This window comes from Tribolium castaneum, chromosome 4, assembly GCF_031307605.1.
Source record: "Tribolium castaneum strain GA2 chromosome 4, icTriCast1.1, whole genome shotgun sequence".
Taxonomy (NCBI): Eukaryota; Metazoa; Arthropoda; class Insecta; order Coleoptera; family Tenebrionidae; genus Tribolium; species Tribolium castaneum.
Genome location: NC_087397.1, coordinates 7018959 through 7033348, shown reverse-complemented (window position 1 = coordinate 7033348; position 14390 = coordinate 7018959). Strand labels below are relative to the sequence as shown.

Sequence of the window (14390 nt, the reverse complement as noted above, 5' to 3'; positions counted from 1 at the left end):
ACGTTGCTATCGGAAATAGGGTTTTTATAATCTAGCATTTTGATAGTAAAAAGAAGGCTTGCAATTTTTTCAACACAAAAAAACTAACGCTGCCTCCCAACACTGATGAGGCTTATTTTTTGATACAGATCTCGAGTCCCAGAGATATTATCCGTTTTATGTAAATTTTTGAGAAATTTTTGTGCATTTTTGTTTTGTTTGGTGGGGAGACAAATGTCTTCTGGGATCAGATAAGCGGGACATTTTACAAATGGTGTTCTCCTTCAAATATTTGCGCAGGTATTTCTCACTAATTGGCTTACACTAACCATCCCTTAGCCTCAGCCAATAGCATTAAGGCGTTTTGCGGGCGCGTTTGCGGTCACGTGCATCTTATTATCCAATTAGGTTAATGGCTCATTTTGTGCTTTTCTCATTTGCGAAAAAATGAAATTTCTCGGGTCAGTATCAGAGCGATGATATTTGCGATGTCGATGGTATCTCGTTGGTAGATATTGATGGACCAGGCGAGCACCCGTCGATATCGTCTTCATTACCTTCTCGGCATGTTCTCGTTTTACATATCTCGATGCACGAAGATTACTAAACGACTTTTAATGCGTTAACTCATGCTATTAACGAAATATGCCTCGCCAGGGCAATAAAACGTACTCAAGTAGCCTCTGCTTCGTCTAGGGAAATATCTCAATCAGCTTCCTCGCACGCAATTATCGATCCGGTCGTAAACATCGCCGATTCTATGCAAAAGCTCCCGATAAATTAATACCATTCTTATTAATATACGAGGAACGGCCGTTCGTTTATCCAGATAAATACACCCATAAACAAGCCGCGTCTCCGACTCGGACTGATTAATCACCGCGAGCTTTTTGACTTATCCTGGCACGGGATGATTTATCCCCGCCGTGTCCTTGAGGGTTTACCACAGCAGGGTGTCTGCCTGTGCGCCAATGGTGGACACCCGGCTCTGGGAGCTTTCCAGTCCGAGCTGGATGCAGTATCGTGCGGGCACGCCATTCCCGGTAATTGATGGCTAACTAAACCTGATTTTACGTGGAGATGCGGTAAGTCTAATTTTTAAACCGCTACATTGTCTCAACTCCACACTAAAATCGAACTCTTCCTACCGCTAGTTCGGTGCTTGTTCAGATACTGATCGCACTACTCGAAATGGGTTATTATCGGCCGTTTTAACATGAAATTTCGGCCAGGGGCCGATCAGATTGAGTGGCTACAAAGCGTTGACCTTAACTATTCCACATTTTGTGAAATTTAATTCCTTTGCTTGTTAGAAAAAGGGCCGGTGGGAGTGGTTTTCGTGATAAATTACTACAGAAATCGTTCAACTAATATTAGTCACGCCCACGGGCTTTCCGGGCTTCCAATCATGGGTACCGACACTTTAAAATTTCAATGGGTGCATAAACAACAAACGAAACTAGAAAAGTAAGCAAGGTGTTAACAAGGAACAGTTTTTATACTTTTACATAAAATTAGGCGAAATACGTTTTTTTCTTCTTATTGTGGCAGATTTAGATACCTATTGTTAGGACATTTACCTATTCTATTTGTGGAATAACCTGTTATGGATTGGTATTATTAATAAAAGAGATAAAAAATAATAGTTTAGACAGGTTCTTAACTTTTGTTCAGTCGATGCTCCTTGAGGTTTGGTTTAATTTACGCAAAAGTTTGGCATATTTTTTAATTTTTGTTGTTTTTTTTATTTTAGTTTATTTTTTTAATTTAAAAGAAAATTGAAGAGAATTTTATGAATTCGAAAAAAATATCACCAAAATGGGCTTTAAAATTTTAGAAGCTTATACTTTACGCCGTGTATTTTGAATTTGCAGATTGTTTTAAGCTGATATAGTTCCATACAGTTTCGTTTAATAAAAACTCTTTTTGGTTTCTTATTTTTTTTATTTCATTGTCAAGGATAAAATTGTATTTTACCTACTGTTTATTTTATGGTAAAAGGGAATTTTATCTTCTAAAAAAATAAAGTTTACAACCATTGTTGTTTTTCAGTTTTTGTTGTTTTTTTTCATTGTTGAATTTTTTGACGTTTATAATTGCCAATCAAAATAACTTAATTTTTTTAATCGAATTAAATGAGGATGGAATAAAATTACCTTTTCAAGATAAAATTAAATTTTATTGTCTAGTATAATAAATAAGTATTATAGATACAATGTACAAAATAAATGGTTTTATTTGAGATAGTAACTTGTTATAAGGGGTTCGTTAATAAAAACGTGAAAACTATTGGTTTAGGTAATACTGCTTACTTCTGTTCCAAAATAAATTCTGTTTTTTTTTTCATAATACATAATGTATTATGTATTATGTATTATGTAGCTCAAATAAAATATACTGATGTATTTGTTGCAAAAAAATGGGAAATTAAATTAAATAACACGTGCTTTCAAAGGCATTTTCCATTACTTTAGATGTAATTTTAGTGTTTAGATATTTATTTATTAGTAATTAATTTTATTTGGTGGCAAATATCGTAAAGTCGGTCGATTTGTTAACCAAAATCTTTAATTTTTTGTTGTTAAAGAACACACAAAAACAATAACATAATATTTTTTAACAAGAAATGTCTTAAAAAATAAATTAAAAAAATACAAAAATGTTTTTGGAAGTTTCGTTCAATTTGTTTTTTTAAGAATTATTAATGTTGTGTTGCATTAATTCCAGTAACAATTTTGTTTATTTTGAGATGTGTTTTGAATCGATTGAAAAAATCGCTAATACCAGTATTTGAAAGACCCAAATAAAATTTCAGAAAATTGTATTTAAGCTGTTTAACAATTATTTTCAAAAAAATAGACAACTTATGGAACTCTAAATGGTTTCTTGTTATCAGAGGTTTGTTTGTAACAAAAAAGTAAAAATCACTGGTTTGGGCAATATTTTTTTCTATATAGGGCAGACTAGTTATGGATATTACTGAAAGAGATAAAGATAAAAAATAAAAAGTAGCTTAGACAGCTGGGTTTAACTAATTTTTCGCTGACTTTTTAAGGTTTGGTTTAGTTTATGCAAGAATCCGGCTTACTTTATGAAGGAAGTTACTTAATTTAAGCGAATTTTATGAAATATAATTAAAATATTTAATAAATTAATTTAACGAGTATGTAAATATGAATTAAAAATAAAATCAAATAATATACTATTTAATGCAATAATTATTATCTTTTATTTAATTCAAATAAGAAAATAAAAAAAAACTAATGGTATTACTATTACAGTAAAACCTCTTTCATTCGTTTAAAATATATAGGTTGAAATATAGCTACTTTTAATAGGCTCACTTTGTACACTTCATTAATATAAATAAAAAAAAAATGACTTGATAATTCCGAAAATTAATTTTTTATATATTGTTAGTTCGATTTAAGAAGTTTTACTGTACTATGGGAACCTACTATGGTAACAAATATTAATTTTTTTCTTTCTAACTGTGCAAACGGTGGTTTTTGCAAGTGTGGTGTTCTTTTTTAGGAGCGAATGGTCTCCGAAGGCGAGGCCGACAGACGTATACCCGGTACCAGACGCTGGAGCTGGAAAAAGAGTTCCACACAAACCATTACCTGACACGGCGGCGGCGGATCGAAATGGCTCACGCACTGTGTCTTACCGAACGACAGATAAAAATCTGGTTTCAGAATCGTCGCATGAAACTCAAGAAAGAGATCCAAGCGATCAAAGAACTCAACGAGCAAGAAAAACAAGCACAGGCTCAAAAAGCGGCGGCGGCAGCTGCAGCCGTCGCCGCACAAGTGGACCCGAATTAGTGGATTACTTCGGTGCTGTTGGCGGATCAGCATAACTCTTAAAACAAGGTAAGTTCTTAACACCTCGTTATTTCACTATCAAGCTTAAAACTGACTATTCAAACACGCGGCGGCTTTGCGGTTTACTATCGGAACGTGCGAAGAAACCGCAACTTGGCGGTCTTTAACTGCTCAAAAATAAGGGTTGTAAATAGTTGAAAAATTATCAGGTCTTGAGAATCGCCGGCAAAAAGAAAATTAAGATAATTGTGTTTCCATTCGGCTATTTGTAATGCCTTTGAATTTATGTACGGAATTTTAGTGTTTAATCTTCGAGTGGAGAAAATCCCCTTGCGTAATTACTTGGCGTGAGAGATGGCGCCCCGGTTGCATTCTGGCAAGCGTTCCGTTCGGGGATATACACTACACCCCTCTGATGTTTCATAATTGATCAATTTAATTGCATTTCTTACACTATAGAAAAGCTAACTTAGAGCATTCATTACGAAAGACCGCCAGAATTGTAATTAAGAGAGAGCCCATTTCGAATCTAATAACCCCAGCTATGATAACATCCACGCTATTATTTCTATTTTTACCAAAACAAATTCACAAAAATAACACAATCAATACTTCATCTACTGAATAAAAATACGAAGTTGGAAAAAAATAGAAAAAACACAAACTATACAACGTGTTTCACAAATTGTCATGAGCCTGACAGGATTGGAAATGCAACCCAAAATACTTTGGGAGTGTAACGTGGCTAATGGTTTTTCGGTAATCACTTGAGTTGTATCGATTCAGAATTTTTTTAAGACTGTATTGGCCAGGGTTCTTAAATCAAAAGCTGTTTAAAACAAAAAAAATTAGATTTGATTTCTTCTTCAAATTTCGATTACTTTTTCACTTTTACTGTAGTTTTTATAGCTTATTTGGGCACATATAAGAAAAATATAAATGTATTTTTTTGTATTTTCAAATTTTTTAAACAAAGTTAATAAAACCGAAACTTTTAAGGTTGCTCACTTACATTTTAAGAACTTTATTTACCTATACTATTAATATAAATCAGTTTTTTTTATGAAATTCTTTAATTTTTATGTTACTCTAGATAAGCGATAACTTAATTCTTAATTTTTGACATTAAGAAATTTGTTATAGCTTTAGCTTTTTACGCATAGGTTTACAGTGTATTTACGAAACGTGTAACAAAATTTTGAACATAACTTGTTTTGTATTTAATGAGATATAGTTCTTGTACAAACAGCTACAGGTAGAAAACGTCAAAAAAACAACAAAAAAAAACAAAATGTTTTAATTTAAAAACGCTAGAGGAAAGATTTTAAGTTTTCAAATGCCCAAATATTTTAAAGAAAAAAGTGTGCATCAAAAAAAATGAAAGTAAATATCTCGAAAACGGTTAACTTTTTAAAATATTGCAAATAATACAAAAAGAATAAAAACAAATTTATTTTTGGTTGCATTGTAATACTGGAGGTGATATCAATGATTCAGTTTTTTAAGATAGGCAACCAATAATTCACTTGAAAAAACAGACCAGTTCCTAATCAATAAATCCTTTAATTTTACAGAGTCACATCTTAAATAATTAGTGTACAAAGTTTTTATTTTTTTATTTTTGATGTATTATTTGTTTTTACATTATTCTTCGAGTTTTTATATTTATAACAAATAGACAGCAAAGTTTGAAGTTATTTGCATTTTTTTTAACTAATAATATAGATAATTATTACGGACGCGGGGGTTTGAGTAATTTTTTCAATTATTTGGTATTTGTTGTACACAATTTGCAAATTAAAAACATCGTTTAAAGTAACATTTATTTGTGCTATTTTCTAATTAATTCGTTTATTGCCTACTCTAATCCACTTCAAAGTATTCAAGTATCCATTAAACAACTAATGAACGAATCATAAGCAAGGTGGGCGGAGCATTAACTCCTACAATTTTCCAACAAATTGCTCACATTTATTGTAGGCCTGTGGAGCCATCTGGTGCAATTTACATTAACTTTGACAGGGCACGAGTGACATAAAAAATTATTTAATGGTTTTTTTAAAGAAAAAAGTCAAAGTTTTCGACTTACAAGGTACAGCGTTAGCTTTGCCAATAGTGGTGTAAGAAATTGTTGGTAAGAAAGGTAAAACAGAGGAAAACAAGTAGGCCTGGGAAAAGTGCGTAGGCTGTTTATAGCAACCATTCGTAAATTGGTTCTGAGGCAGGCTAGACGAGTCGTTAAGCTGTTTATGGCGTATACAGTTCGGCTACTAGGGGATAGGTGGCAGCGCTGCGGCCGAGGCACGCTTGATATTGAAAGCCGATATTTACGACTTGATTGTTCATTACGCACATTTCGAACACCAATTTCATCTAGTTGCAGTTTTGTCAAACAAAACTGTTTTATTCAATTTTTTAAATTCTGGACGGCTTGTCGCAACGTTATTTAAATGTTAATTGATTATAATTAAATTTAATTGACAGGTGTTGGTTGAAATAAGTAATTAGTCGTGTGAATTTGTTTGGGAGTGACTTGCACCGAATCTCAATTACTTAATTAAATTTTTTGTTGGTGTATCCAAGTGGGTGTGTCCGTATGGCGCCTACTTTACAGTTCGGATTGAATTTGCTCCCATAAGTTCAGATTCAAACCCTTAAGGGACAGAGGACCCTAAACGGTCGTTTTCCTTCTCTTCTATCGGCCGTTTTATTACAAATCTCTAACAAGTGCCTCCGAAATCTACCAGAGGGGATTGGCAATGTTACGCCTGTGAATAAATATGGCCACGTTTTTTATTTATTTATCAACGTGTTTCGGAAGCGCTCCTGATGAAGTGTTTCGGTGATTATGTTAATTTAAGTGACTCGGCGATCATTCACAAATAAACCAAATATGAGTAACGAGCAATAAAAGCCGAGTATTTGTTGATTCAACTAACTGATGTAGTAAAGCATGTAAACATGCAACCGTAATACGAGGGACATTACGACTTTACGACCACGTTTACAGGTCATAAAAATCAGTTTAACTACCGAGAAGTGTGTTAGGCTTTTATTACATGTTACTTCTTCATTCTGGAGGTTTATGGCTTGTCACTTTTGAGTGTTCTTTAATGGGTTTTTAAGTGGTACATTAGATCGCTCATTGATGCTTTATCTTATCGAGCTGCAGCTATTCATCAAGCAACAATTAAAACGCTATAAAATTTTCGGCACTTTCACACAAACAGATGTACCTCCGATTTTATTACTTCATTTACATTAATGTCTTTGTTAGCCGATTTTACGACCGGTTCCGTCTTTGCCGACGCCCAGTCGATATTTTATTACCGATTTTTCACCTTTTACAATGTCCTGACAAGCGGGGGACGCTTTATGGCCACTTTTTTAATCTTTATCGCCTGGAAGTGACCATTTGGACTGATTGGCCACAATTCATTTCCTTGCCCAATTTTGATTTATCTTTGGTCACTCGCCTCGCTTGTATTGTACGTGGGAGTGGTTCAAGATGGCCGACAAGATGAAGCATCTTCAGTGACACGAAGGGGTGGCTCGCCTCTGGGGTGGGACAAGAAGCAATAGCTTGCCAATTTGTCACGAGAGGCCAATCAGACGGCCCGAAATAAATTAATAAAATAATATCCCGAGAATGAGAGGAATTTGTTGTTGCGTTGTCGGCTACCATTTTTCGAGCCTCAGGGGTGCGTGTCCAGGTAGGACGGGCATTTATCAAAAATATCATCCATTGTATTATGGTCCCGAGCAGATGTGTTTGCAGATAGCACATCTGACACCATCGGCGTCCCGCTAAGCGCAATATTTATCCTTCTTCGGAATATGCGAAGAACTGAGTTTCTGCAAATGACTTAACAGCTTTTTAATAGCGCCCGAACCTAAGCAACAAATGTTGGTATCACAGGAGGTCCAGTGTCACAACCCGTTCGAGGTGAAGGTCTTGGTCTTTTTGTACCAAAAACCGGATCCTTGTTACATTGTTACATATTCATAGCACTGTCAGTTGCTATGCTTCACGGCTCATGAAGGAATTTTTGATGTATTTTTAGGCCACCTTGTGCCTACATTCCTCTACATCTACACCGTGGCCACGAAATGTAATCGATGCTCGGAGAATTCTTACACACGCATTTATTAGATTCTTCTGTAACGATTTTCTTTCTCTGGATGTGGGGGTGGGTGACGTAGGGGAGATGTTTTATTGATCAACCCCCTCCTTGGTCACGTGTTGTGTAGGGGCATAACTCAACCTAGACGTTCGCCCGCACTTTTTCACCGGGAAATACGTGGCTTTAATTAAATTTAGAAGAGGACCACAATTATTCACACATCTGCGCCTAATCACCAAATCTCCAACACTTCAATCCCGAAATATTCACAATGTTAGTTTTTGGAACCTTTCAAAATTTCTTGGTAATAAAACATTAAAGCGTTCGAAGTTTGCAACAAATTTCTTCTACAGACCCTACCGACTGCGCCAATAACATTTGGAAAATATTATAACATAAACTTTTTATTTTGTTTAAACAATTCTACCTAAAGGAGACCAGATATGAAGCATAAGTCCAATAATGATGAGTTAAATCACGCAGAACTGGCTGAAGTTATGTAAGAAGAGAGCAAACAAATAAGTAATAAGTGAAAAAAAAAACATATAATTATGTTACGGAAAACTAAATATTGGGAGGCGAATCGAGATTTTCTGTACCCAACTATGTAGTACGGCCAGGTAAAAATGAGGCCGCTTTGAGCGCTCCATTTTGTTTTATGTTAATTTAAATTCAACTAGTTGACTAATTGCTTGGAAAAAATACAGGACCATTAAGCAATAAATTCTTAATAAGCTGGAAAACTATCTACTAAAATTTTTACGACAAACATGAGAAAAAAATTAAATTTTGCTCTTTGTTCCATATTTTTCTAAACGGTTCGAGTACCTTTTAAAAAGTTATTTAAGTGACTGATTGGTTTTATTTTTAACGGGGATTTAAGCCCATAGATTCGTTTTTGTACATTTTTTTGAAGAAAATTAAATTCTTCACAACTTTGTTCTTTACACATTTTTTATTTTTTCAACCATATTCACAGCGTAGAGATTTGTAAAATGCATACAAATTGGTAAAAGCTTGATTTTTTTAGTATAATTTTCGATATTCTTGCTACTTTTGTCTCCTACTATCGAAAATTTAATGCTCAGTCTGTATTTTTTTCGTTTGTCTTGTGCTCACCGTGTTCTTAAAACTTTGATAGGCTAGTCACAGCGCCTTCTCGCGTCGCTTACGGAACTCACTAGAGTGGGGTTTTATTTGTACGTCATGTTGCATCCTAGTATTAGAGTACATATTCACAATATCAAATTAGTAATTTTCTGCTCATGTTACATTTTCTTTTTTTACAACTGTTTGGTTTGTTTTGACGGAAGAAATCTGAGTGAAAGATGCGCTAAATTCAGACCTAAGTTGGTGGTTTGTGTCTCTTGTTTCGACAAAATCTCTTAAAATCAAGTGAATTTTTCGTTCAAAAACGACCTAAATCGTTTGAAATTATCTAAAATAATCAAGTAATTTGCTATAAGTTAGGGAGTTTGTTTCGAGGATTTTTTTAATAAGACGAAAATGTGTACGGCATTAGGAAAAAAAACAGTCTGTGTTTCTATTAGTATAGTTGTTTTTCTTTCGGTGGTTTTATGACACTTGTTATTTTTTGAGTGTACATTTTCGTGAATGATTGTCGAGTTTTTTGTTGATTCTTTTTGAAAATGTGTGTGCGAGGGGGTGTCTGGCTCGTAATTAAGAAAAGGTGTTGATTGCGGCGCAGAATTCCGGCTTGATAATGAGCGTTCCGGGGTCCGGGCCGGCGAGAAGCTGGAAGATATCACCACAAATTGAAAAACGTTATTATAAATGCGGGTGCAATAAAAATGTAAAACAAAACCATAATTCAAAATAACGCGCACCCCATTTGTGAAGATTAGCATTTTAAAGCAGACACCTTGGCTTTAAGGAGGCGTAATGTATCGGGATAGGGCGAGCAGGAAAGCAGGGAAAAACCTGGAGTGTTTCCGGTCGACGTCAAGTCGCAGTTGTCAGTATCACCTTACTGAGACAATACTACATATAGTGTTTTTCATTTTCTTTATATTACCCTTGATAGCTATAAAAGCATTTGCCGTGACCAAACTTCTAGCGCAGGTTAGATTGTGACTGTGCCAGTGGTGTCGGCCGAGAAATATCACAGTCTAAGAGCGGACCGATATGAAGCCTATCGCTCTAGTTTGCTGGAATACTTTTCAAGTACAATTTCTTTGTTTCGATACACGGCATGCCACAACTGATTGAGTAGGGAGTTTGGGACCGCTTCTTCGATTCCCTCAAGAGCCACAATTCTAATTGTACATATTTATCTTGGCGAGTTTTTAATTCCGGCCGCTTTGAAGGATTAGCTCGCAACACTCGTCAGGCCAATAAATAGTTATTTAATTGACAAATCTTTAAATTTACTCGTGCGTCGTAATCCCCTCTTAGACCAATAACTCATTATTAAACTACGCTTATCTTCGAAATCTTTGAAAAAACCCGATCGCTGTTTTTTCTCCCAAGTAAACAAATGTCAGAATTAAAATGTCGTATTGCAGCTAAAACAACTTTATCTGCAGATGCCGCTGCCTCTTTGCGACAGCATTGCCATCTGTATTCAGCAATTTATAGCGGCCCGGTTTAAAAGTTCACCCCCTACTCCCATACCGTTCTTTATCTGTGGTCGTCTCATTTCCTGGTTGGTTGGACGCAATTGAGTACCTTTTTAAGTTTTCGAAACTATTCTGTCACTTTTATCAGATGCTCGGCTGGAAATTTATTGGAGAGACGACTTGACGAGTCAATCGCTCATTCGCGATGCAATTGCAATATCTACTTTTCTATACAAACATAAAAGCAGTTTTGGGTTAGAGCGGAATTTATGGGTGAATGAAATTTGCTGAGTACTCTCTTTGAATTGATAGTTCGTATAAATCAGTGGCCAGGATATTGCTATAAAAATTATGTTCGAAGTTTGCAGACTCTTTTGCAGTCAGATAAATTGACTTTTATAATTTGTTACATTTATTACTGGCTTTGGCATGTTTGCTGAAAGCCACCTATATTTACAGCGGATTTATTCATTTCCCAAGTCTTGACGCACACTTAAAATTTTGTCATCCTGCTAATATAAATAAATTTTATTCTGCCCTCCTGCTTGAAGCGAACGTCCAATTTTGCGAGTTTATGTTTTCCTCTGAAATAATTCAGAATTGTTGAAAGTATTTCGTTTTTGCGGTTCCGATCGCGCATAAGAGGCCGCTCCTTTATGCGAAATTGCTATTCGAGGCACATCTTTTGATTTATGTGTCTGTGAAATATGCATTATCTAAATTTGTGCCCCATCTTTTTTATTGTAGTTTAGGCCGGACACAAATCACTGCTTTTTTGGAGTATATTTCAATTAAAAGTATTGAGTCTCGTCTGGAAAATAATGTTATAAATTACGTAAACATTGCCAAGGCGCTGGGGATGTATCCATTCAGTGAGCACTTTATCATCTAATATGTCTTCCGGTTGGCATCGGAATATTCACATTTTAGAAGTTTTTTGTTTATGTGGTTTTCATGCTAATCGTGGCCGCGGTTGAGATATGGATTCGTCGGTTGCGTTTCGCTAATGATTGTAATTTTTATTGCCTGTTGATATGATTGGGAGTGGACGTAAAAATTCAACAGGATGCTGGTTATTTATGAATAGAGATGGTCTGGGAGAAAATAAACTGTTTGAAATAGATGGAAAGATAGGGCGCCTAGCTGGTACTACTACAAGGTACAATCGTTGACCGCAATATATAACTCTGCAAAGCAGCAGGGTGTTTCTTAGTACTGATACAAGAAATACGAGAGCTGTCCAACCGCGTTATATGAAGATATCGCCATGTTATACATGCTCTACCCGCACAACTTATGGCTCTTCTGTTCAACACTCGGATATTTCATTTGAAACAATACCTCAAACCTTTCCATGATTCAATGAACAACGCGCTTGATGAACACGACAGATTGTTATTTATTAAATATTGTAATTTATTCAAGCAGAAACCGACGAAAATAAATCAAAGTCAGCAAACACGGCACATTCTAAATCTTGATTTACGACTCAAAAACCAACCAAAAAATCGCGTTCTAATTCCCGTACAATTTGTACCTTCTTCCATTACAAAATAATTCCCAGCCCATGCCATAAATTCGTAATTACCCGACTCCCACAGACGTCACCTTAATCTAAATAAATATCTCCCCCCATCCAACTTCGGAATGAAGATATAACCACGAACTATCCTTTTAGAAATCTCCACTTTTTAATTGATTCCGTATGAGATAAACCCTCCATAAATTCGCCCAAGTAAATAGGGTAATGGAGGGAGTTTTGTTGGTTCAGGCTCTCTACTAAGGGGCAAGATTTCGTGAATGTGAAATTGTCGATTCGGTTAAGCCTGATTTATACCGCGCTCTAAAAATAAAGATGGAGCTCGGCTCGAAAAAATGTGCTTGAATTATTGTTTGATTATTTTGAGATAATTTATACGAGTTTCTTCGGCGGTGCATAGAAAATTTCAGAGACGCGATTAAGTGATTTATTACAGCGGGTTGTAATTTGCTACCACCGAAGCTCAAGAAATTGCATAACGATCGATTGGCCCGAACAGCCAACGGATTATGAAATTAAGAATAAATTAACATTTTTTAAACGATGAGAGGAAGCAGGATTGTAAATCTAAAAATTTATATATGGGGAAAGACAAGCGACCGTAAATCATAAATTGAATACATTATTTACGCTTGAGGAGAGCAGTCGCCGGTCGCATTTTTTCAAGAATATGCCGAGATTTGCCATAAATTTTCAAAAGTCGCAACGGTTTCTCATCCTCTCATACACAAAAAACATACAGGAAGAAATATTTTAGCATTAAATGAAACACCTTTCTAATTTTGAGTTAAAAAATGGGTATATTCAAGTGTGATATCAAACAGAATTAATTTTTTGGCAGGCTAACATGACGTACGAAAGTTTATACCAATCAAGCTCTGGCACAATTTGGAAGTAAAATTACTGTTGGGGCGCCACTGAGCAAGGCTGAAAACAGTAACCATAAATGACGGGATTTTTTTTTCGGTTGTTTAGAGCGTTGTATGAATTTTGGGACTTCGCTATTATTTCATTGCCTACACGGAATGACTGTTGTATCTTTGTATGCAGAATTTCTAAATAGTTCATAAAATGAAGAATTACGAAAATTTCGTTACTGTTTTCGTCAAGTACGAAATGTCGACACCAGAGGGTGTCTAGTTAATTTTGTTCCCGAATAGTTTGAATTTGTAGTTAAAAATGATAATTTTCGAGTTGTCAGCTGCTGGGACTAGACCAAATTCGGAGCGACACGCTGATTTTTTTATGAGTGAGAGTTTGTTTGCGGATATTAAAAATGCTGCAGTTTGTCACATAATTGGTATTCTTGTTCCCCCTTTAGGCGGCTCCAGTGGCCCTCCTCTTGTAGCAAAAAGCCAAGTAGACTTATTAAATTTGCATTTGGTGGAATTTGTGTTCCAAATGAAGTCAGTTAATCATGTTGCCGCTTGGCGGCGTGCGGAGAACTGCAGACAAAGCCAGTTCAGTTTTCTGCGTTACCCACTCAGCAGCGCCAGCAGTAAATTATTGCATATTAATCTCTTTGCTGCAGTATTAGTTACGTTAATTATACTCCGCCATATTGAGAGCAGCAGTCGAGATGAAGGCGGACCACAGAGCGGCAAGGTCGATTCATAAAACTAACTGGAATAATGAATATGTATTGAAAATCCGCAACCTGTTCCCTCGATGACTTATGAAAATTTGTTGTCTTGTAAATCTGATATCGGAGTGTAATTTTCAAAATTAATTTCAACAACAAATTGATATTTGCGTAACGGATGGCTTATTAAAAGCGTAATAACACGTGCTTAATGCATATTGTAATTCAATTAATTGAGAAATATGAAGAGTTACTCTGTTGTAAATTCATTTACGGCAGTGATGCACGCACCACCTGCATTAACGAAATGAGCACAATTGCGGGAAAAAATTTCGCACATTATCAATAAATCGCCGTTTTGGCACAAAAGCTCGGATCTCCTGTCCGAAATTCAATTAGAGCGGCAGGTGAATCCGCCCATTTGGTGGTAAATGCGTGCCGGACATGCGACTCCTCCATCCTCAAGACACTTCATCCCCTTACAATGCATTATCACCTCGTTGCTCAACCCGACAAAGGGTCGAATGGCCTTTTTGCGACGGGCCTTTGTTTGTCCATAAACAAGGCAATGCGGACATATCTTATTGTAATTTTATAGGGGGTTGATACATTTTAAAATGTGCTGAGTGCGCAAAGAATGAGCAATGTGACGTTCGCCGCCATGCTGTCGCACCCCTTCCACTTACGCGACCCGCATACACATCGCATCCGTCCCTTATCTCTCTCTTCAAACTCAATAAATAGGAAACTGCACAACTC

The 14390-nt window shown here is 35.8% G+C and overlaps 1 protein-coding gene across 8 annotated transcripts in view; it reads left to right on the top strand.

The window, feature by feature from the left end:
• The window catches only part of Ubx (ultrabithorax), a 103839-nt gene that overhangs the window by 77465 nt on the left and 11984 nt on the right, over positions 1-14390 (top strand). For 7 of the 8 annotated variants that reach the window (XR_010333649.1, XM_064355973.1, XM_064355971.1 and 4 more), the window contains one exon: positions 3514-3854. Coding sequence is in view for 7 of the 8 variants with exons in the window: in XM_064355973.1 (XP_064212043.1) it covers positions 3514-3806 (293 nt within the window). In the remaining variant the exon portion in view is untranslated. Of the gene's footprint in view, positions 1-3513; positions 3855-14390 lie in introns of those variants that run through there. The other variant, NM_001039408.1, reaches the window with a different exon arrangement.